The sequence below is a fragment of the Limanda limanda genome, chromosome 14, assembly GCF_963576545.1.
Source record: "Limanda limanda chromosome 14, fLimLim1.1, whole genome shotgun sequence".
NCBI classification, from domain to species: Eukaryota; Metazoa; Chordata; class Actinopteri; order Pleuronectiformes; family Pleuronectidae; genus Limanda; species Limanda limanda.
Genome location: NC_083649.1, coordinates 16,142,424 through 16,165,949, shown reverse-complemented (window position 1 = coordinate 16,165,949; position 23,526 = coordinate 16,142,424). Strand labels below are relative to the sequence as shown.

Sequence of the window (23,526 nt, the reverse complement as noted above, 5' to 3'; positions counted from 1 at the left end):
ATTACAGCCCAACAACCCACAGTTGAAAAAGCTCCCCATCTCCCCGAGCCTGGAGCCGAGTGCAGACATCGTCTCCCACCGGGCGAACACACTCATATTGTGGCAGAAATACAAACAGCAGTTTAATTTAACCAGTCTGCAAGATTCACAAACACAAGTCAGTGGTGATGCTCTTTGAGTCACTTTCACTGTGATTCAGGACAAATCGAGGCCAATACACTTTTGAATCAATATGTGATTATTTCCAGGCTGATACAGAAACCTGGTGCAGTAGAGTAACTGTGATGGAGGGTTCGGATTCAGACTGGTGACACACAAGACCTCATGACTCAAATATGTCTCACTGGACTTTCACTGGAGGGAACTGATTACATAGAAGTCAAACATTCTTTGTAACTTGCATATTTTGGTCGGATCAACAGCTCATAATCAGTCACGGTCATCAAATCACACATGTTGTTGTCATTGTGAGGTTACAGGCGAACCAGCAGAGACTACACAAATAGTCCTCCAAAACTGTCCCTAGCGTAAAGCACTCTATTGAACAAACATATGTCATGTGTTAATGACTGAGCTTTAGACACGGTAGCTTAAACCGTTTTTTACCCTTTGGCAAAGTCAGACTAGCTGATTCCAATCTTTATGCTAAGCTAAGCTAACCATCCCCTGCCTCCAGCTTCATGCTCCTTGGACACGTGTATGTGTGATGTCAAGCTTCTCATCGAACTGCCGAGAATTAAGTGAACAAATCAAAGCTCTGCCTTTGACTTGTAACTCTGGTTTGGTCTACACCAACTTCAGATTAAAACAGCTGCATAAGTAATAAACTTGAGTTTCCGGAGGCTGGAATTGGACACTCTTCTCTACTTTTATGAGGGGGTTGGCTAGATGAGAGGCTCAACCACATGGTCAGCGTCCAAGCAGGGAAATCAAAACAATGAGCAACAAACGGATAAAAGCTGCATAGAGCTACAGAGTCAGGTGTTATAACTATCAGTGGCTTCAAGGCTATCGTATCACACAGTAACTTCATTAAATGTCGTTTTCAACGGTTTCATTTAACCGAACTTTACATTTCTATAAGTATTCCTGTACAATGTTTTGCTCCTGTCGAATAATGTCTTTGTGGCCTTTAGGCTCCATTATGCTACTCCCTAATCCGTTACGGAAGGACGAATGGACAGATCGGACGGACACTTTTTCATTTATAGTTGTCCGTGAAAACAATTCACCCCCAGAACAGTAGGTGGCGAAACGGAAGACAAGCTTGGAGAAGCCTACCTCACAAGTAATCAGAAGAAGTCCACGCTGTTTATTTCCTTACTCCCCACCTCCCTCCCACACAGTGTAGGCTACGATGGCAACTATATAAAATAAAGTGACACCCAGCAGGTCAAAATGCTGATGTAATCGTTTCTTAGCGCAGCGGTTGCCCCAGTTTGAGGTCCGGAAATGTGAAATCCGGAAATGACGTCGTAGGTAAATTATTTTTGTTTTTTCTAAAACGGAAAAGTATAAAGAAGCCTTTACACTTCCGAGGTTGGTTATCAGTGGCAGAGTTACAGTCAGTCATAGCATCAAAACCTCTGACGTATCAGAGTGTGAATATGTGACAGTTGTTCATTCTTCTTTTATACAAAATATACTTCCAAGTTAGTTACCTCCGACAGGTAAGTTATGTTTTCATCAGCAGGTTTACGCAAAAACGAGTGAAACCATTTTGGGTGACGATCTGGGTAAGTTTGGCAATTTTGTCTTTTTTGGAATTTTTATTTTCTCTCTTCTGTAACATTGCAAGATTACACCAATTTACAGGGAATAATTCATGGATCTTGATGAAAATAGCCGTTAAAGCAGATCTAGCGGCAGCCAACCTGCTTTTGAGCCATTACCATTTGGTCATAATTTCCTTCCTGCCCCAATTCAGATAAACGTTCAGTTATAATCAGTCTGTAAGAAAGGGAGGGGCTAGAACCCAGGGATAAAACATGAGCTTGCTGATTGGTCTGGTGTTTAGGCTGCCATCTTCCATTGACCAGAGAGAACTGTGACTAAACAACACTTGGCCCCATACACTGGAAACATATGCTGCAAGACCTACTGTTTGTAAAGAGAATATAGGGGAATGGCTCTCATCGTATGACGCGGTTTCCTTTACCATCAGGTCCAAAGCAGGAAACCACATCCCCCAAAAAACTCCTCCCATCAACTGGCACTGTGGGACCACATACCACGCCAAGTGAGAAAGAGCAACGTATGAAGTGGGTCAGACTCCTGCAGCTGAGCCAGACGTTGGGAGTAAATGACATAATCACTGCCTTTTGAAAACACAAACCTAAGTACGCATTCCTCCCCCCCCCCCCCCCCCCCCCCCCCCCCCCCCCTGCAGAACTCTCATTGCTCTGTCAAACCCCTGAAACTGAGCAGCCTCGGCCTCAGCTATCCAAACAATAGCGCGGGCCCTTTTCCCGGGTCCACCACTGTCACCGAAGGCCTTCATTACCCCTCACAGTCAGCCTTAAACAACAGTTTGTTAACCTTACATAAACTGGACCATGACGACGAGCAGACTCCTCCCTGAGAACCGGAGGCAGCCGTTGTCAGGAAGATCAGGACGGATCTTGCATTGAGGATTTAGCAATTATCCAAATCTAAATTCAAACTCTGCCTTGCACAATGGGATTTTTTACATCTCATTGAAATATGCGTTGCGGTTTGAAAAGTCCTCGAGTGGGCACGGATCCAACGTTGCCCTGTCACTCCCCTCTGGCAGTGATGTTTATGGAAAGAGAGCCAGAGAATTAGACAGGGTCTTGGCATGAATAGGGATGATGTCATATAATGACTGTCTAAAAGCCTCGGCTAAAGGAACTGGAGGCAGGTAGAAGAGTGCTGACAGTGCTCCACGGAGATTATGTCAGATACCTGCCCTGAGGGAGAGTCAGCACTCAGCGCCGGAGAGCGTGGCAGGTACCGACGCTCGGGCCACGTACGGCGGCAGGCAGCGCTGGCAGAGGCCGTGTTGTTCTGTTTACCCTGGCTAATCACTGCAGCTACAGGGTCCCTGCACGGCGTAGGGTGCAGTTCCTAGCGCTCGCATTCCTCTGAGCAGCTTTAAATAACTGCTCCGTTTCGCCCCCTCGCTAAGCAAATGGGAGGAGAGTGTTAAAGATGGCAAAGAAGGCTGTTTGTTTGAGCTGGATTCAGTACACCACTCTGGAGCACCAAACACACTTAGGTACACACACGCCTGCAGATACGCACACTGTTCACTTGTGACGTTCAAAAGAAAAACCACTAATTGCAGCTTTGTTTTCTCCGATGCCTTCTGCAACCTGGAAATTGTTTTTCTTGCAGAAAGTATTCGCACGGAGGAGTTTGATTTCATGAGGGACTTGTGTATGCTCTGAGTGAATGTTTTGATGCAACCTTAATAAATATAAATACGGGTAGAATCCCATAAAAACCCATAAAAAACACCTTTCTTTAGTTGTTGCCGTAACTTGTACCAAATGGAGAGTTGAAACCCTTGTGATTAATGTGGCCATAAACACACTTATCCCAAAGGCGTGTGTGAAGGTACTGCATACAGTACTAATAGTGTCCTTCTTGGGAAACAGGAGTAAAAGGTTCATACAAATGGCAGATCCCCAAATAACCACTTGTGATTTCCCCAGCATGCATAAATAGACTTTGCCCCTGAGCTCCGTCCAACCTGTGGCAAAAAATCCGGAGTGATGCAGGTTTTTGGTGGCCTGTGTGAGACCGCCTTCTCCAAAGTTTTGGCATGGGCGAGACAAGAGTGTGTGGGTAAGAGCAGAGGGCTCTGGAAGGTAAAATAAACTCGGCTTCTAAATAGAGAAAATGCCGAACCAGCTCCGTCAACTGCGTTTGACCGACTTGTCCTCTTTTCATGGCTCCCATGGACCTCTGACCCATGCCAAGGGAAATCCAAAACAAACCACAGGGCTACTACTGTCACTTTCCTCTAAATACAGAACCACATGGGAAATCCTGAAATAGCCGTATCCACTTCTTTTGATGCCCATTTTAGGTGAGACGTGGCTCAGGCTACGATATGATAAGACCATTTCCTGTCCAACATGAGGCCCAGTGCTTTTATTTATTCCAGAAAAAGAAGATAATCCAAAGCAGCAGACGGGTGGAGGCCCGTTGAAGAGGAGATGCGGAGGAGCTGCGGAGGACAGGCGAGGGTTATACGACTGTCGGGGAGCCAAGTTGCTGATGCATTCACGTAAAACCAAAAACCTACATTCTCCAAGGAGCGGAAAGAGGCATTGTCACATTCTCTTCTTCTGCCTATCCTACAATTTACAGCACGGTTTCATGTGCTGTGGATTTTTAGAAAAACATGTCGACTGTTATATTTCGGGTATTTCGACAGACAAACACGTGGGGATAATTACATAAGAAATGCTGGTAAACAAGTTCAGGTTCAATGGAGCCGTAGCACAACATGCACAAATTCAAGAGTTAACAATTTTGCATTCTGAAAATCCAACTTCCCACCGTTATCACATGCAAACCCGTCTCATCCCTCCAGATTCTTTATGATCGCTGTCCTAAACCATAAATCCAGATGCAATAAACAGCACAAGATGCACATAAAGAGTAACAACGCTCCGCCTCCACCCATGCACGGCCCTATGATGACTTACACAGATACAATGTGGAATCTAGGGGGAAAAATGGCACATGGGGCCGTAAAGTCTCAACTTTAATCCGCCTGCCAACGTGCCTGGGGAGGATTTCAAGTTTCCGTGCTTTCATCAGTTTTTAAGAAGTGCACTGAGAAATAGAGATCTATTAGGGACATGTGGGATTCCCTGGAGACATGTGAGCGGAGCTTAGCTGGCACGTTTTTTACCGTCACTGCGGCGGATTCGAATGTGTCAAGTGAGTGTTCAGCTGTCAAGGTTTCTTAATCTGATAAGTATGTGGTTTGAATTGTAGTGTGTGCCGGAGCACGGAGAACACGTGTAGAATAATGATTACACAGATAGACTGCTATGATGTACTCTGTGTACAATGAGGTCTGCTAACTGCTACTTAGCTTAGCTTAACCGTGACAGATATTCTATCATCGCCGGCTGTCTGCGTGACAATGAGATCAATGTTACAGCTGAGTCGAAGCTCGGCCCCCCCACAGGTTGAACAGGACAAAGCCGCGTGCTCGTTCAGCTGATTTGTCCTTGTGTTCGCAGCAGACTGAGACGATCGGTTCTGCTCCAAACATCTGGGTGGTCGTCTGGCCTTCTGTCTCACGCTGCGCCGGCGTAATCACACACCGCTCAGATCAGACAGGTCATAATTTGCATTTATGACCTCGTTGAAATTGAGATGATTTATGTTCATGAATGAGTTTCTCTTTTTAAACAAAGATAATGTCAGTAAGCAAACAAATACACTACGGTATCTGACCGCAATTCACAGGACAAATGTCTAAAGCTTCAATCGAAATGGTTATAACTGCACCAATAGCTGTGTCTCAATTCAAGGCAACATTCTTCAGGGACTGCATTTGAAGACTGATTGCATCACAGAGGCTTGACTAGATTGTTCCATTTCGAAGGCTCCTCCGTAATCCTTTGCCACCCAACCTATCCCACGATTCATTGCACTTTGGCGAGGAACCGTTTTTCAAAGAGCTAATGGTGCCAGCAAGCAACCCAGTGTTGAGTATCACGCTTTTATTCAACCGAATTTCCCGAAAATCTTCTGTAGAACAAACCTTCTAATATCTATTTCATTTCGGTTCAGCCCTTGCAGTCTACCCAGCCCATGAAGACTGCATCCTTCCTGGGCCCAATAGACCGAATCCTCTGAAGTAGGTGGCCCCTGAATTTGGACACAGCTTATGTCCAAATTCATTTGCTCATTGGGACATGCATAGAGCATTTTAATGTCTTTTAGCTAATTGTTTTGTTTAGTCAGCCCACAATACACATTTATCGTCACTTCCATGTTGCCATTTTTAGCAAATAAAGTACTTTGAGTAGGATATAAATGCATGCACCACATTTCATGTCAATCCATAACAGAATCCATCACTCAGAACCGCAGACCGCTGATCAGCATCTTCGTACGAATTCATCATCCGGGCACCATGAATGTCCGCCCCAGATTTCATGGCAATCCATCTAATGATTGACAAGATAGTTCACCTTGCACCTGAGTCATGCACTGTTACATTATCATGGCTACAACAAAGATTTGCAGGTGTTATCTGTGATCTGCCTCCTTTTCTCCTTTTCATATCTCTATAAATGAAATGCTTTGGGCTTTAGACAGCTGGTCAGAAAAAATAAACAGTGTCAAAACATCTCCTTGGAATCATGAAGCCCGGCCAACACTGACATATTCTCCAGTTCGTTGTCCAGCTGTTATACTCTGGGGTATCTATCACTTGAAGGATTTTATTCTGATAATCAATTCATAATCTGGTAAACATTCCTATAGGATTTAAAATAGTATTACTGCAACTCTAATTGTCCCTGTGTTAGTTAGTTTCTGTATTGTTTTCATAGTTATGGACATAAAAACAATATTTATCTGCTGGAAGAAATCCCAGATCCATCACGACTAGAACCTGACTGTTTCTTGGCTCGTCCACAAAACGCCAGCCAAAATCTAAGAGAACTACTTTACAGACTGTGAAAATGTGCGAAACACACAAAGGCACTGAAAAGTATTCCTGCATTTTCACAAATTCTCAGGAACTACTTTTCTTTTGAGGAAAGGTTTGGGTTCGGCTGAGTTTTGCTCGGCCTTTCTGTCTTGGCGTCAGAATCGCTCAAATATGGAAAAGTCTTCATATTGTTGCTGCTCTAGCCATGGCCGTTTTAACACAGGAGAGAGACATTTCCACTTGTCCGCACCACATTCCAGCCCTGACACTGAACATCATCTCTCTGAGCAGAAGTCCAACCCACGATCCACTGCTCAAAAAACCTTGTACAACTCAGGAGGGATCTGTTTTCGGACGCTTTGACTGTGAGATCCAGGAGACAGGTGACTGCAGAACAGTTTCACTCTCCAGTCCGAATGGGCAGCACCCTGAGGTATTCCTGGAATTTTAAATGTCTTTCTCGGATTATTTGCCACAGAAGTCCCAAAATGCAAAGCAGCACGAGGAAACTGAGTGAGAAGAGGAAGGCCTGGTGCCCAAAGCAACTCTCGGAGTTTCCACACGTTGAGGAGGAAGAGTGATGTAATGGCGCTACAAGTGGGATTCACTTGACCTCGATTAAATCCAGCCTGTTTACCTCCACATGGGCATACCAAAGAAAAACAGCTGGAGAGGCTACATCTGTATCCCCAGGTACAGCTCCTCTGTACTGCAACACTGTCACTGTGATACCAGTAAGAAGCACCACAACCATGCCCCTTAGAGTCAGTAACATGCATATGATTTAACTGCATATCTTTTATAGGAAAGCCTTTTAATGTATAATTTGTATCTAGTTTTAACGGACGTTTGTTGCAATGTTTTCTTTTATGTTATCTTTCTTGTTTTTGTTTTGTCTTGCTTTGTTCTGTGTTGTTTCATTCCCATGTATTTTGAATAGCTATTTTCAAACTTGTTTATATATATATACGTGCAATAGAAATAAAGTTTCATTATTATTGTATTATTTGCTTTAACTGACGTCCTGGATTTCTACAGCCATGTTGAATACTGCTTGGGAGTCATTTTCATCCAGTAGTACTACATCTAACCTTTTCTTTTAAAATTCAAACATAGAAGCATGTTTGTAATCATCCAGAGGATTACACACATTACAATTAAGATTGTAGTGTTGAAAAAAGTGAGAACTGAAAGTATAAGCATATTCAAACTTGAGGTGCTGGACAGAAGTGATGAAAACCAAAAGACAAGACATTTTTGCAAGGAGTTCCTAAAGGTAAGGTCATTAAAAAGTTTGTGTGAGGCTCAACTGGTGCGCAGACATTTCTTATCTTTTAAGAAAAAGTTAGGGTGACGTGAATTTGAGGAACAGTTCAGTTGAATGTGCTCCATTTCTTGTAAGACAGAAGATAGTGGTTCTGGCACTAATGTCCAGGGATATTTGACTGTGTTGCATCACATACCTAAAGCTCTGAAGGGCTGTTATCATCTGTGATTTATTATTGTAGATAATAGTGCTACTTAATGTATTGGTTTCACAATGAATACAGGGTTTTTATCAACCCTTGGTGAAACAGAGTAAACTAGGATAACAGTCAGTAGAGCACATACACCTCCGCCAAGGGGCCCTAAAAGATTCCTGGTTCTTCCACTATGTACGGATCCACGCCAACATTTGTCACAATACAGCAGCTCAAAAAAGGCCTAAGCCATTTAAATCCGCTCGATCTGTTTTTTTATTTTGGTCTGCAACAAATCTCACACACTCAAATCTCGGTCTCCTAAATATGCCTGATTTTTTTCCCTCTTTCTTTAAGAGCATTGCATTATTCCCTGGGAAATCAAAGGAAATGTCCAAAAAAGCACTGAAAGAAATTAATAAAGAATTCTCAAATCCACAGCAAAATTCAGTCGGTTCTACCAAGTTTTGTTCAGTAGTTTTTTTGCCTGACCCTGCTGACAAACTACTTTCACCTCTGCTGGCACAAAGATAGCCATGACTCGGACTCTCCTTTATGGCACAGCAGCCCTGTCCTCCCCAGAGCCGTCGGTGAGCTCACTTCATCTCGTGCTGAACCTCTTTGCTCCTGGTGACTGTCTCATTCTCTACTCTGAGCGGGTGGGAGGAATAGCGGAGCGGTGGGAGTTGGTTCCGGGCCAGAGGCTGACGTATAGACTGCCAGGCTCCATGTCTCACCACAGCTGATCTGATGCGGCACGTAAAGGCTCCACTCATGCCAAGCAGACGCTGGAGTCGAGGGGGGAAAGTTTAGATCTTTAGAGTACATTTATATGCGACGTAATGAGCCATGCTTCACTAATTAAAGTGTAATAAGGGAGAGTTTTCCAGCAATGCAGTGAGAGGTAAACCCTCCTCACCTCATCTTAACCTCCTATTTATTTACAAAGCCCAGTTTATACCCACTTGACTTAAATCATGAATTCATGGTGGAAACCAGCTTGTGTTACTTAAATGGAAGATATACAGATGACACACATTTTAAGGAGGATAAAGTGATGGATTGTTTTTCTGGTTAATATCTAACAGAGTCTACTCTTTTTGACAATGTTTTTACTTACTCTATTACTACAGAGATTTAACGTGTACTACATTCGTAGTACTAGTTACTTTGCTGTTTTGAAGGTGATAACATAACAATGTGAATGTGAAATGTGTTGCACTGTTGCAAATCTACGTTTGAAATTAACCAGACTCTAAAAGACTACAAAAGTTAAAAAGGCTACTGCTACAGGGGCTGGCCCAAAAAACAATATCAATCATTGTTGTAATATCATTTTCATCAATAGCAATTCAACGAAAAGCCAATATGTATGTCCATATAATGCTGATACATCGTGCAAGCACAGAGTTGATCAACCACAGATTTGTAATACTTTATCAATTCAGACTCATAAAGAAGCGTTTGGAACCACAACCTTCACCGAGGAGCAAACCTCTTTAAACTTCAGATAACTACTAATGTGACACTTATGGTGATAATTATCTATATCGACTTACATGAAAAATGTTATCTTGTTATATCACCCAGCCCTTTACTGCTGCTGAAGTAGGAATATAGATGGAGGACTTTTACTTGTAAACAAGCAAAAGGCACTGGAGTAAAATCCTTCCCCCCAACCCCATCTGGTAAGAACATTATAAGTGAGCAAATATTTCCCTCAGTTTCCGTCTAAATAACTATTAAAAGTAGTTCATCTCACAGATTAATGTCTGGAAAGCAGATAAATATGAATGTATATCCAGTGCACTGTGATAAACAGATAGATTCACAGCACAGTGGTTAGTTGTGTGAGGATTTCCTGCTTATCTTGACGTCTAACTTTTTGATAACTCCACAGAAAGTCCCTGTGTGAGGCACCAGCTCCCTCCCTACACACCCCTGTGCAGAGGCAGTGACCCCGGGGTCAGGCTCTATTAGTTAATCTCAGCGGCCTATACTTAAGAACCCCCCCCCCGCAAATAAACAGCATCGTTCCAGCCTCCACTGGTTGGAGGCCACCCGTCCACTCACCGACCCTGAAGCCCGGTCCGATGAGCGTGTCGGAGGCCTGGCCGTTCTCTGCGATCAGCGTGGTGTTGTTGCCCTGCTCGCAGGTGTCCTGACACTGGCCCTTCAGGCAGATCCGCTTGCAGATGAGGGGGGCGATGACCACCTTGAAGCGCTCCCGGGTGGAGGAGGCGCGCTCCGTGCACCACGCCAGCCGCTGCAGGCTCAGCCAGATGACGAGCAGATGGGGGATCACAGAGGGCATCCTGGCATCCCTCACCGCCCTCCACGCAGACCCGGGGACATCCACGGCTCCAGCTCCACAGCGCCTTCTTTATTTGCCTTTAAACCCCGAGGCAGACTTTTGACGTCTCATACGGCGGAGGAGGAAAAAAAAGAGCTCGTCCTCCCTCCTCGTTTCTCTCCTTAGAAGCCTCGCGTACCCAAGCGATCCGTGCGTAAAAGCGACGCGCTGGGCATCTTCGGGGAGTTTTCTCTTCGCCGTCCCTGCTTGTTGTTTGAAAAGTTGTGTGGTTCTCCCTGTACTTTTGCTTCCTTCGTTCTTTCTCTCGCCTTGTTCCTTTGGAGAGGGTTGCGGAGAGAGTGCGTATGTGGGTTCGAGAGAGAGAGAGAGAGAGGGAAGGGAGAGGGAAGGGAGGAGAAGGAGAAGGGAGTGAGCCAACCCTCTCTGGAGAAAGCTGGCAGCGGGCCAGCCAGGCGGCGCAGGAGCGAAGCTTCAAGTGGTTTCCTTGTTGGTTCCTTCTCCCAACATCCCCCTCCCCAAATCTGCTGCACCCCCCCCCCACACACACATACACACATACACACCCAGTGAGTGTCACTCTGAAAATAAGAAATATAGAACATATTACACATTGCTGTAAACACACCTTTGTGCCTGATGAGAGATTCTTAGGAGGGAAAATATCAACTATTCTCAACCTCCAGTGAGAGTAGCATGTCCAGAAACAAATTGTTAGACATCTGTGATATTATGAGTCATCAGGGTCAGTCTGAGGTCATCAGACTGTCAGCAGGGACTCAGGTGGTGAGGATGGGACAAGAAGGACATTATTTGTGTCTCATAATAGTTGAATAAAGTCTAAGTCTGAGAACTTCAGCCACAGACTTATTAAATCAGGAGGTCGTTCATGTCGACTGCTATCATACTTTTGAACTCATCATATTTCTCAGCAGCTTGATAATTATACATTACACTGGGCCCCCTGGACACAAAACCATCAGAATATTGCGGGGTACTTTTTATATTTTTAGGGTCCGCGCACTGAGAGGCACTGACAGACAGTGAGGCCCTATTGAAATCGTAAGGATTATTATTATTATTATTAATCAGGCAAATTAATTGGCTTTTTGAGGGCTTTAGCATGCTCAAATTCCTATATTTCCTCAGTCATTATTTATTTTTTTTCAGGCAAAACGCATGCAACACTTCAATATGCATGTGCTCGGGCCCGCTTAGTGCTGCCTTTCAGTCCTAGAAATTTTAGCTTTTCTTTTTTTTTGTAATTTTTTTTTTTTAATTAATTTTGTAAATTTCATTTACCTCCTGCGCAGAAGTGAACTGCGCATCTCATGCACAGAAGTGGACTGCGCAGGATTAATTTAATTTTATTTAATTTTATTTTATTTTATTTAATTTTATTTAATCTCCGTTTTTTCGGTTTAGCCTTTCTGCAATATCTAGTTTCCTGTTTTTTGCACATTTGTTTTGTTTTATAGGAACCTTAGCCTTAATTTAAGGACTCTTTTTTTTTGCTACTGAACTTTGTTTTGCTTCCGTAACTTGTATTATCAATTGAATAACATATACTTCTACTAAATTAAGTTGTGGTGAGGCTCTGTGCTCAGGTCCTGTTACTTTGAAGCTTTATATGATCTTAAATGAATTTGGTTAGGTGGTGACCTGATAGCTGAATGGTTAGGATGCACATACTATGGTCATATATGAGCTCTAGTTTCTATTATTGTTATGTTGTTTGTTTTTTAACATGATCCTGAACCATCCACCACATCAGCTTGATCTATCTATCTATCTATCTATCTATCTATCTATCTATCTATCTATCTATCTATCTATCTATCTATCTATCTATCTATCTATCTATCTATCTATCTATCTATCTATCTATCTATCTATCTATCTATCTATCTATCTATCTATCTATCTATCTATCTATCTATCTATCTATCTATCTATCTATCTATCTATCTATCTATCTATCTATCTATCTATCTATCTATCTATCTACCTACCTACCTACCTACCTACCTACCTACCTACCTACCTACCTACCTACCTACCTACCTACCTACCTACCTATCTATCTATCTACCTACCTACCTACCTACCTACCTACCTACCTACCTACCTACCTACCTACCTACCTATCTATCTATCTATCTATCTATCTATCTATCTATCTATCTATCTATCTATCTATCTATCTATCTATCTATCTATCTATCTATCTATCTATCTATCTATCTATCTATCTATCTATCTATCTATCTATCTATCTATCTATCTATCTCCATCCATCCATAACACATATTTCACAACGTCCACCATCATCATGGTTAGTCTGAACAGCAGTGCATCATGTACTTCCTGTGCGTTGTGTATACTTATTTTGCGGATAAATCATAATCACAAGATAAATTGAAAATCTTGAAAAGTTTTTTTTTTTAACTCCGAAAGAAATATGAAAAAGATAATAAGCAAATAAAAAGTCACATAAAGACAGATATGTGTGTATGAGTGAGTGTAATCTGTTGCAGCTTGATTGAATTTACAGGGACTGTTGGGCCTTGGCAGAGGTTTGTGCTCTATTGAGTGCTTTTCCCCAAAACTGCAACAAGATACAGTCTTGTACCTTTACACGTGTAACCAAATAACCATCAAACCTTTGCTTCTGTCCAGTCCGAAAAGGAAACTGCAGCTCAGCTCGTCCAGAGAGAAGAAGGTCTCTGCTGCGAAACCTCATTTCATTCCTGTCACACACTGACCTCAGACTCTCTGGGAAAAAGTGAATGATAATAAAATACACAGAGTTTCAGCAGTGTCGGGATCTCGCGAGCCCGCCTGTGTTTGGGGTCACATGGGCGAGGGGGTTGAAAGTGAGAAAGAGACAAAGAGAGTTGAGTCACTTCCTCTCAAAAACCTGAGAGTGTTTACTTTCAGTCGCTGAGGAAATAACTGCATGGGCCTACGGAGAGTTCACAGGCCGCTCTCACATTTCTCTCGGCCTCTGCTGCTGCGCGCCATCACTGCGCCAAGACACACACACACAATGCAAATACATCGCAGGTCACTCATAAAACATCCCTGAGTATTTTTAATACAACATAATTACTTCCCGTCTGAAACTGACACCGTAGCATCAGACGTTGGAGCAGACAATGACGCCAAACGAAAATAAACAGGTCTAATGAATGACCTATAGAGATAAATACAGCTGTGACCAGAGAGAAGGGAATTCTCAGTAGAGATCTTTTGAGCCTTTAAAGTAAAAGTATCAGTAAAATTCTATAATGTAGAAACACTGGAATTCAGAATTTTACATGATAAAAAAGTGAAAAGTTGAAAAAAAATCTAAAAGTCAGAAGTACAATTAAAAGTAATGTCCATGCAGATGATGTTATATGGTACAACTACTACTACTGCTACTACTACTAGTACTACCACCACTACAAGTACTCATAATGACAAATAATAACAACAATAATAACTAATTCTTACGTTTTAAATACGTTTTAAGTAGTTTTGATTTAAATACAGGTGAAGAGAGGAAAAGTCACGCATGAATCCCAGAGCCTTGGGCCTGGTCACCCCTGGTTACCAGGTTTAAGTTAGGAACCTCTTGATTGGAAGATCTTAGGTTACAGGTCGGAGCATGCATAGTTAGTGGCTCTGTAATATAACTGGGGGCCAGACTGTGCTGAGCTTAAAAAGTTATAAAAAGAATCTTAAAATTAAATTTAACTGCCAGCTGAAGGGAGGTAATAATAGGAGAGATCAAGGCCCATACGTTTGGTTTAGGTTCAAATACAGGCAGCAGCATTCTGCACCATCTGAAGCAGAGACACTGAGGATTGACTGGGTAATGTAAATACTGCATTGCATAATCCACTATATAACTGCTTAATGAAAACCAAGTTAATAATTGTTTGAATAATAACCATCGGATTCTGTAGTTTAAAAGTATAAAGCTAAGATTAAGAAATTCTTATCTTGCATTATTTTTGTTTTCATGAGTCATGGGCTCTGCACTTGGTGATCTTCCACTGCTGGTGTTCAGGGGGAAATGTGTTTCGATGCCCTTCACATCACTTGTTTCAACTTGATGTCTTAACTTGCTTTTGTGGTGTGGATTGTCGAAACAAGTTTGTGTGTCTCCACGCAAGTCTCCGGTTACCTCAGCTCAGCGTCAGTGCAGGGAGTCAAGTCTCTGTTTGTGGGCTTGTTATATTTAGGTCCACAATGTCGGGGCTGATCACTGGCCACTGGGTCTCAGTGTACGTTAGAGAAACTGTGGTCTATCACATTATAGTAAGATGTTCTATTTCTACTAGGGCTGGGCAAGTTAACTCGTTTCAATCGAGTTAACTCAAGTGATGAGTTAACACGATTAATTATTTTATCTCGCATTAACTCAGGTTTGATTATTTATTGTTTTATTGTGAAAGTCAGGCTTTTATTTTGTGAAAGTCTGTTGCTGACTGCTGCAGAACAGGAAAAAAGAAAATAATTGGCGGATAAACAATCGAGTTAACTCATCACTTGAGTTAACTCGATTAAAACGAGTTAACTTGCTCAGCCCTAATTTCTACAGCAACAAATCTTAGAGATTCTATCTCCACTATGGCATAAAAGTTCCCTTAAATTCAATCCAACTGCATCAAAAAACACACACTCATAAATATGAGTTGGCAAAATGTGTTCGATTTATTTCATCAAGATCCATGAATTATTGCCGGGGAAAACTGTGAAAATGTTGAAAAACATCTCACCATGTTATAGAAAGTTTAAAAAAAATCAAAAATCATGTATCTGCCCTCTGATCCAGATACGCACCACAAGTGTAAAGGGTTCTAACCTGATCTATACCACTTCCTTTCTCTGACTTTCATGGAAATCCGTCAGGTGGTTTTGTGTAATCTTGCTTTCGAACACCAACCAACAGACGAATGGGGGGGGGGAGGTCACATGCACACGATGAATCTGAGTCGTCGCAAGATAATAAACAAGTTTAATCAAGAAGAACATATACGGTTGTTCTGCTCTATAGAGATGTATAAAAAGAATGTAATTTATCCAGCACAGAACTATGGATTTGTGTACAAAAACACATTTAAAAACCCTGTGTGGAGGATTGTATCATGGATGGAAGGCTACTCACGTGTTTTTCAGCCCGTTAAGCTTCAGTAATCACACTAAAGGCTGCCTCAAATAGCAGTTTATGTATATGCAAACAGATGCCATTACTCAGCATTGAGGAAGGCGTAAGGTGTTATTTGGGATCTGTCTCTGGGCGCGTCCGCAGCACGTACACGCACTCTGTTTGGCAACTTTTCAGATGCCGTGGAAACTCTCCTCCACGGTTAATGTGGTTTTCCTCCCACGGTACAATGAAATGCACCGACTGAGAGTTAAGTAATAACGCTGGTATAAACAGACGGGGAGGATCTAAAGTTAGGATTAACCCGCGGCTTTGTCTTGGAGAGAAGCGTCACAATGTCGGATGAATTGACTGTGGTTTTACTTTTAATTGAATCTCAGAGGTTGACAGTGACTGTGGTCGGGGTAATGAGCAACAGAGACACGAGATACAAACAAGGCCCTTTAATATAGTCACATTTACAGTTGGTAACAGGATGGATGTGAATTGTAGGAATATGTTTTGAACACAGCGGCTTAAAAAAGTAATTCATTTTTCACATTTAACGATCTGTTAAGGAAGAATGCCATTTTAATTTAAACCTACATGCAAAACCCCCTTGTTTGTAACACTAAAAATAATAAATATGATCAACTGGCACTATGTTAATCTGCAAATCGTGTCCTTGGTATACAGTGACTTATATTTTACATTTCGAGTGCCTTGTGGAACGAGTTACACTTGTAGATGTACATAGAGATCATTAGAGTAGTATACATGGCAAATGACACGAGAGACCTAGAGAACAGCTCAGAGGGCTGAGAGGATCCGTCTGTTGTTAAACCTGATGCCTTTGTTGCGTTGGATCAGAACATCAGGGACAACATCAGTAAGATATTTGAAAAGATATATTTACATCATGTTAGCATAATGATGGTTTAAAAGCACGGTACATGAAAACAAATAAAAATGTTGCACATCCACTTTTCCACAAACGTCCACCTCCTTATTAATAAACTGGATAAAATGCCTAAAACTATATTCTTATTTACATTAACACCCAGGAGGCATCGTCACCAGCGGAGAAACAAATATGCACATGCAAGCACCAGAGTGTGTCCGCTAGTGACCACGAGTGACTGGCTGGTAACAATAATTATAAATACAGACGAGAGGTTTTCTAGACAGAGTAGCAGCTTGAATTTGTAAAAAGAAGGAATGCTAAGATATGGTCCATGTTGGAACAGTGTGAATGATGTTGTCGTCTCACTCTTTAAAATAACCCTGCACGTTTGGTTAAAGAAGAATAAAACATGTAATGCTCTGAATTAAACGGTGTCTTCAAAAAAGATATACTTGACACAGATAAGTTCAGCATTAGGATTGTGTAACTGACGACGGCTCCGCAGAGTGAAAAGCAGAGAGGAGACGGAGCCGAGCTGAAGAGGAAGAGCTATAAATGTAGTCAAATCTAACCACTTCCATCAACCGGGAATAGAGTGTTCTTGTGGTATTTTTATCATTGTGGAGAATAGATAGTGAGGTAGAGCTGGGAGACAATAGTATATTGTCCATTTATCACGATAGGAGCCAGATACCATGTGGCATTTTTATTAATATTGCAATAGTTAAGATGTCTGGGTTTCTTGGTCTTAAAGGATGAAAGTGAGACAATTGCTGCTCTGGCTGAGTGAACTGGAAAAGGATCTGGAATGATCAACACATGATGATGTCGGTCACTTTCTGTTGTGGATCCTGTTTTGTTAAGCACCAGTAGTAGGGACCCACACAATCATCACATCACTGAATTAGACGATAACACTGTATGCTTTGGTTTAGCCCCAAAAAATACAAGCCCAGCAATACAATGTGCACCGTTTATCCTGCACATGAAGCATGAACCTGCACTATGCTTCTATTCCTGTCTCCTGGATTAAAGCAGCTCAGCACAACCTCAAGCTTCAAAAAGTCACGACTAAAATCAGTTCATCCTGACTAACATCCAGGGACGATCTTTAACAGCATCAGCAGAGACGAAGGTTGAGTGTTGTTATATTTTTAAAGTGAGAAAGCAGATCCTGTCCACTTCTCTAATTAAAACCAGTACGCTGCTACTTCTGCTGCTGCTGCTGCCTGATGAATGTCCGAAGGAAAAAAAGACACATGCTGCTGACATGAAAACAGGAAGATGTCAGATATAAACAAAACTTAAAAGTCTAGGGTTATACGTCTTCATTCTAACAGCCTGGAACAGAGATGATCGTATTCATCAGATCAAACTCCCAAAACACCTTATGATACGATTACTATCCAACAGTTCATCTTGAATCGCTCCACTACACACAGTCCGCCACTGAGCTGTCCTCCTCCTCCGCTCCCCACTCTCCGAACCTCATCTGAGGGGACGGAGCTGCCGGGTGGAGGTTGTTCATGTCGTCTATGGCGTCCGGGTCCGTCTCTTCGCTGACGCCGATGCCCAGGTGGCCGCCCTCCTCCCGGTGCGTGCGGATGTGTTTGCGCAGCGCCGCCGGCTCCTTGAAGCTGCGGTTGCAGAAGGGGCAGCAGCACGGCCTCTCCCCGGTGTGGATGAGCTGGTGGTGCTTCAGGTGCTGCAGGCGGCTCAGGCGCTTGCCGCAGATGGCGCACACGTAGGGCTTCTCGCCGGTGTGCGTGCGCCGGTGCTTCCGCAGACCGTCCAAGTGGCGGAAGCAGTTCCCGCACTCGGAGCAGGAGTACGGCTTCTCGCCCGTGTGGATGCGCAGGTGAGTTTTGAGGGCGCCCGACTCGCGGAAGCGGCGGCCGCACACCCCGCACGGGTACGGCTTCTCTCCCGTGTGGATGCGGATGTGCTTCTTCAGGCTGGAGATCAGGCGGAAGGTCTTTCCACACTCCAGACAGTGGTGAGGCCGATCCAGAGCGGGATCCACCACTGTGTCCGGGGCTGAAGGTCCTGCTGAGTCATCGGCTCGGCCGGGCGAAACGCTGTCTCCTCTCCCGGGAGTCCTGACCAGAGCTTTGTGTCCATCGACTCCGCCCTGCTGCAAGGCGTCGTTGCACTCTCGCCCGGGCCTCTGGTGCCGCAGGGGGTGAGTGAATGAACGCTGAGGACCTCCCTCCCCCACCTGGACGTAGTTGAGGTCACCGACGTTGTGGGACGACCGATCTCCGTCGTCCGAATCCTTCCGGCCGGGCTGACCGGAGCCTGGAACCAGTCCCTGTTCCTCTTTGATCTCAAACCTGGATGGTCCCTGAGACTGCCTCTCGTCTGGAGACAAATCGAGACACACAGACATGGTTATGGAGAAGTTCTACTAAACTAAAACACTGAAGATTAAGATATATATTTATTTGTCCCAAACACATGCACAGACATGCACAAGCACACTCATGCAAGGAGGGAAATTTAACCCATCTGGTGCAGGACACACAGAGCAGTGGGAGCAGATGTTGGGGGAGTAAGGTGCCTTGCTCAGGGGCACTAGACAGGGTAGGGAGAATCCTCTTGGATTTTTGGACAGATCAATCCAGGTTCGTCTTAGTGTTGTTTCTCCGTGGAGTCGAACCAGAGACGAACCAGAGACCTTTTCTGCCCATAGTCCAAGTTTCTGCCACTAGTCCACTGCCTCTCCCATGTGTCAGTTTACAGGAAGTTACAGGCGGTTCTTTGCAAAGGAAATCCACAAAACCCAGCAGCACACAGTGAGTGTTTACCTGGCCGGCTGGAGTCGGAGCACATGTGAGACGCGTTGGAGGTGAAGGAGTCCAGAGCGTGGTTGGTCACGGAGCCGTCCGGCTGGATGGACAGCTGGCACATCTTGTAGTCGTCTCTGGGCTCGAACCCGTGAAGCGACTCGTCCACAGAGCCCCCGAGACCCAGGTCCACGCCGGCTCCGTTCACGTTCCGGGGGTTCTGGTGGTCCCGGTCCAGACCTGAGGTCAGGGAAGCCATGGAGGACAGAGACGGGGCGAACACGGACTGCGGGCCCCCCCCGTAGGAGATCTGCAGCTGGTCGATGAGCTTCTGGGCGCTGCTCAGACACTCCTGCAGGCTCTTCAGCTCCCGCTCGGACACCTCCAGTCGCACCTTCAGCCTCTCGTTCTCCTGCTCCTTGCTCAGCAGCTCCTGCTGGGTCTCGTTGAGCACCAGCACCACCTCGCCCAGCAGCGTGTCCACCGCGGCGGACATGGCGCTCTGGATGGTCGGGGCCAGCCGGGACTTGAGCGACGTGACGGTCACGCTGCCCTGCCCGGCCCCGTACGCAGCCTTGTCCGGTTTGCGATCGTAGCAGGAGTCGGTCCTGCCGGGGAGGTTGTTGATGATGCTCTGCTTCCGGTTCCCGGTGTGGATGGAGCCGCTGTTGGATGGAGAGGAGTCCATGCTGCCCGCGTAGCCCGTCCTCCTGGAAGTCATGGCTCTAACGCACCTGGCCCGGAGTGAGCAGGCGATGCTAACGTGTCCAGTGCTAATGGAACCAGCCCTGGCTTCTGGAGGGGGGGGGGTTGTTGTTGGGGTCAGGTCTATCTGCCGGTGCAGCGGTGAGAGGGGCGTCGCTGGTGGCAGTGAACTCTTCTTCGCTGGGCCTGACTCCGGTAGCCTGCTAGCTTTAAGGGCTAACACCCCGAGAAGCGCAAAACAAGCCGCAAACACTGCGGCTGCGCGGCACAATGCGCAAGAGGTGTTTTCACTCAGGTCCGCAGGTGAACAGAGTCTCTGGGGCCGCGCGGCTTCGGGGAGACTCACCCATTTCCAGCTGGAGTGCGCAGGACTTGACTGTACTAACACTGGGGCCTGTCGCACAGCGATGACGTCGACCAAGCCGCATGGACGGGGCTATTCCTGCCCTGAGTGTTGACTCGAAGGAAGCTCCATCTCCCCCAGAGAACAGATCACAAGCCTGAGGGGTAGATTATCTTTACCTGAACATAACCTGAAGCCTATCTGCATGTAATATAATAATAATAATAATAATAATAATAATAATAATAATAATAATAATAATAATAATAATAATAATAATAATAATAATAATAATAATAATAACCAAAACAACAACAGAAATAATAATAATAGTAAAAATAAGAATTCAAAACAACTTTATTTTTCCCCGAAGGGCAATTCTTAGGCACTTAGAGCATGTCAAGAGAGCAGGTAAAACAGAGTTATAAATTAAGAGAGTGGTGTACGTGATTGTAAAGGGACGGTGAACAGGATAACGGCTGTGAAAACTGATTTTAGCAATGTAGATAAACACTGAATGATTGAAGGGATCAGAATGCGTTGAGGTCAGCAATTAAAGTGAATGAAGAATATATGTACAGGACATGTAGCAGCAGATGAATAAATACAGTAGCGTATATAATACATATATATGCAGCAGATCAAGATATATCCGACTGACCATTTTCCTCCTTTTGGTTTTTCTCTTTAAACAGGTAAGGATTTAATATATAATACATCAAAATTTGATAATCCCAAAATAAATCCCAAACATTTGTCACTATTTTATGTTACAAAAAATGATGTATTCATAAAAAAACAAACATTTGAGTCAATATGTGACTTCAAAAATGATTGGTTAAAAAGACTTATAATTATTAATCATTTCTCCTTTAAATACATGTTTTGGAGCATGATTGTGGCCGGTCTCTTTTCACAAATAAATAGCTATTTGGTGACATTTTAAGTGCTCCTCAATCCAAGTCTGACAGATTTATTTATGTAACAGCCATGTGTGTAGTCCGAGAGCAAGTGTGAAATGCATTCTGTTTTTCAGCCTGTCAGTCTTGGTTGAGGGTGAAAAGAAAACCAAACTTCACGGTAAGGCAGCAGCCATTTGAGGAGAAATGCTGAAGTTTGCTCTTTTCAGTTTAAAATTACACCATAGGCTTCTGGACCTAATGTACTTGTATATTCTTGACCTGAAGGTGAGGACGAGTTCAGACCCTGAAAGTGGAGAAGGACACTCAGACCGACAATGTGCTGAACGCACAATGCTGTGGCCTGTTTGTTTGTTGGAACCTAACACAAGGGGCTCAGCTCATCATGAGCTCAAATTAATAACATCACCCACACCCAGTTGCATAACTGAGGACTGACAGGCCCTGCCAAGCTCTCTGCTTTTTCCATCCACCGGTGTCGGCTCTAGGAGGCACTGCAGGCTGCTTTAATAATGAATGTTCCAGTCAGGTAATAAACCCTAAACATGGCCTAGACATCTCCCTTTGGAACAGCTCCTCACGAACGGGAAAATACAGCAAACTGCTGGTTTTCAATATTATTTTATTAGCTTAAAAGGTACTGCATGGACTTGCACGGTCCACTTATCAGAAAAACTTGTAGTTTGTAAACCGGGACGGCCTCTCAGATCCTCTGGTTCCTCTCTATTAGTTGTTCCACAAAGCAAAACCAAACATATGCTGTCTTCAGCCACCAGGCCGGAACAAGAGGAGCTGAGAGGAGCTGAAAATGTTGATATCTTTAAACATGAATTGAAAAACCATCCGTTTAGTCTGGCTCTTAACAAATTTTATAATTATTATATATCTTATCTCATCTTTGTTTTATTAAAATTCTAGTGTTAATTATATAAATTTCATTATCTCTTTCTTTTATTGCTTTTTTTTATTATTGCTTATTGCTTTGGTATGCGTTAGTCCCTAAACTAAAATTAAATAGAAAGAATATTTTGTTATTTGTCAAACATTTGCAAAATACTTAGAATTGGATCTGGATTTTATTCAAATGAATCGTTTTCTGTTTCACATTTTGTTTGTTTATTCAGAAAGGTGGAGTGAATCTGCTGTCCTCTGAATACAGCCTGCAGGCGTTGTTATCCAAAAATGTTTGTTGGATGTTCTCATGATGAATTCGTTTTTTTAAAGGACCCAAAGAAATAAAAAATAAACATTGGCGTGTTGATGCTGATCTACCTTTGTCTCATTCAGGGGTCGGAGAGAAAAATCACAGCTGATGATTTGATCAACCAACCATTGGGAAATAAGTAAATAAATATATGAATAATGGCAGAATTATTCAGACAGCAGCCACCAAGATTCCATAGCTTATCTGCACATGTTGTAAATATAAACCCTTATGCTGTTTGTGCTGCAGATTCATGGATCTGTCACAACAAGGCATTGTAGTTTCCATTTGCATTCATTTAATTTATGTATAAAAAGTAATTGATTCCGTATGGAGTTGTGTTTTGACGGGGAAAACCAGACCCCTGTCAGCCAGATGTGGTGACTGGGGAAAGAGTGACTAGTCCATGGGCAAGAAGGGGAGTGTTTAATGGGCTTACATAAGCGTTACCATCTGCGTGACTTCAGGTCATTTCTTGGGAAATATATGTGACTTCATCTCTGCCTCTTACTGGTTCATGTCGTCAGTCACACCATCTTTGGTCCTGGTGTTAAATCTGTTTGGGAAACCAACTTTTACCGTAAACGTGAAATAAGGCCAAAATATAAATACATGTTTTTCAGCATTAGATTCAGATGTTAAACACAACCTGTATTACAAAACATGTACCCACACATATCCTAGATGCAAATACATGCATCTCCTTCACACTTACACACCCACACTCCTTCCTGTGTGTCCTACGACGCACTAGGGAAGAAAGAGAGACAAAAAAAGAAATAAACAACTGATAAAACTGTTATATTGATATAACAAATTAAAATAATTTACATTCCTTCTTGTGGAAAAAAGTTGTAATGTTATACCTGTTGGTTTCTTAACTGTACGTTTGCCTGCTGTATACCAGGGATATGACTCATCTGCTAAAACCGCTTGACTGAGCAAACTGAGGTAACTTCATCAGTTTGGTGAATTCCTCTGGCTCAGTATAAAAGCTCATTTTGGTCATTTTTCTGCAGCCTAACCTTGAAGGCAGGGTGGAGATGTGATCGTGAAGCTGTATTTTAAAGCCACAGCTCTCCCAAAAAACTAAACATCTTGTTCCTC

The 23,526-nt window shown here is 43.4% G+C and overlaps 2 protein-coding genes across 2 annotated transcripts in view; both read right to left on the bottom strand.

The window, feature by feature from the left end:
* The window catches only part of ltbp3 (latent transforming growth factor beta binding protein 3), a 34,979-nt gene extending 24,276 nt beyond the window's left edge, over positions 1 to 10,703 (bottom strand). The window contains exon 1 of the mRNA XM_061086226.1: positions 10,183 to 10,703. Coding sequence (XP_060942209.1) covers positions 10,183 to 10,423 — 241 coding nt within the window. The 5' untranslated portion in view covers positions 10,424 to 10,703. The remainder of the gene's footprint in view (positions 1 to 10,182) is intronic.
* A 5,303-nt stretch (positions 10,704 to 16,006) lies between these two features.
* Positions 16,007 to 20,041, bottom strand: si:ch1073-224n8.1 (zinc finger protein 16-like). Its single transcript, XM_061086225.1, has 2 exons — positions 19,269 to 20,041; positions 16,007 to 18,822 (listed from the first exon to the last, which is right to left on the bottom strand). Exons 1-2 carry the CDS (start codon positions 19,966 to 19,968, stop codon positions 17,894 to 17,896), a joined length of 1,629 nt encoding a protein of 542 aa, XP_060942208.1. The 5' UTR covers positions 19,969 to 20,041; the 3' UTR covers positions 16,007 to 17,893.
* Positions 20,042 to 23,526: the final 3,485 nt, after the last annotated feature.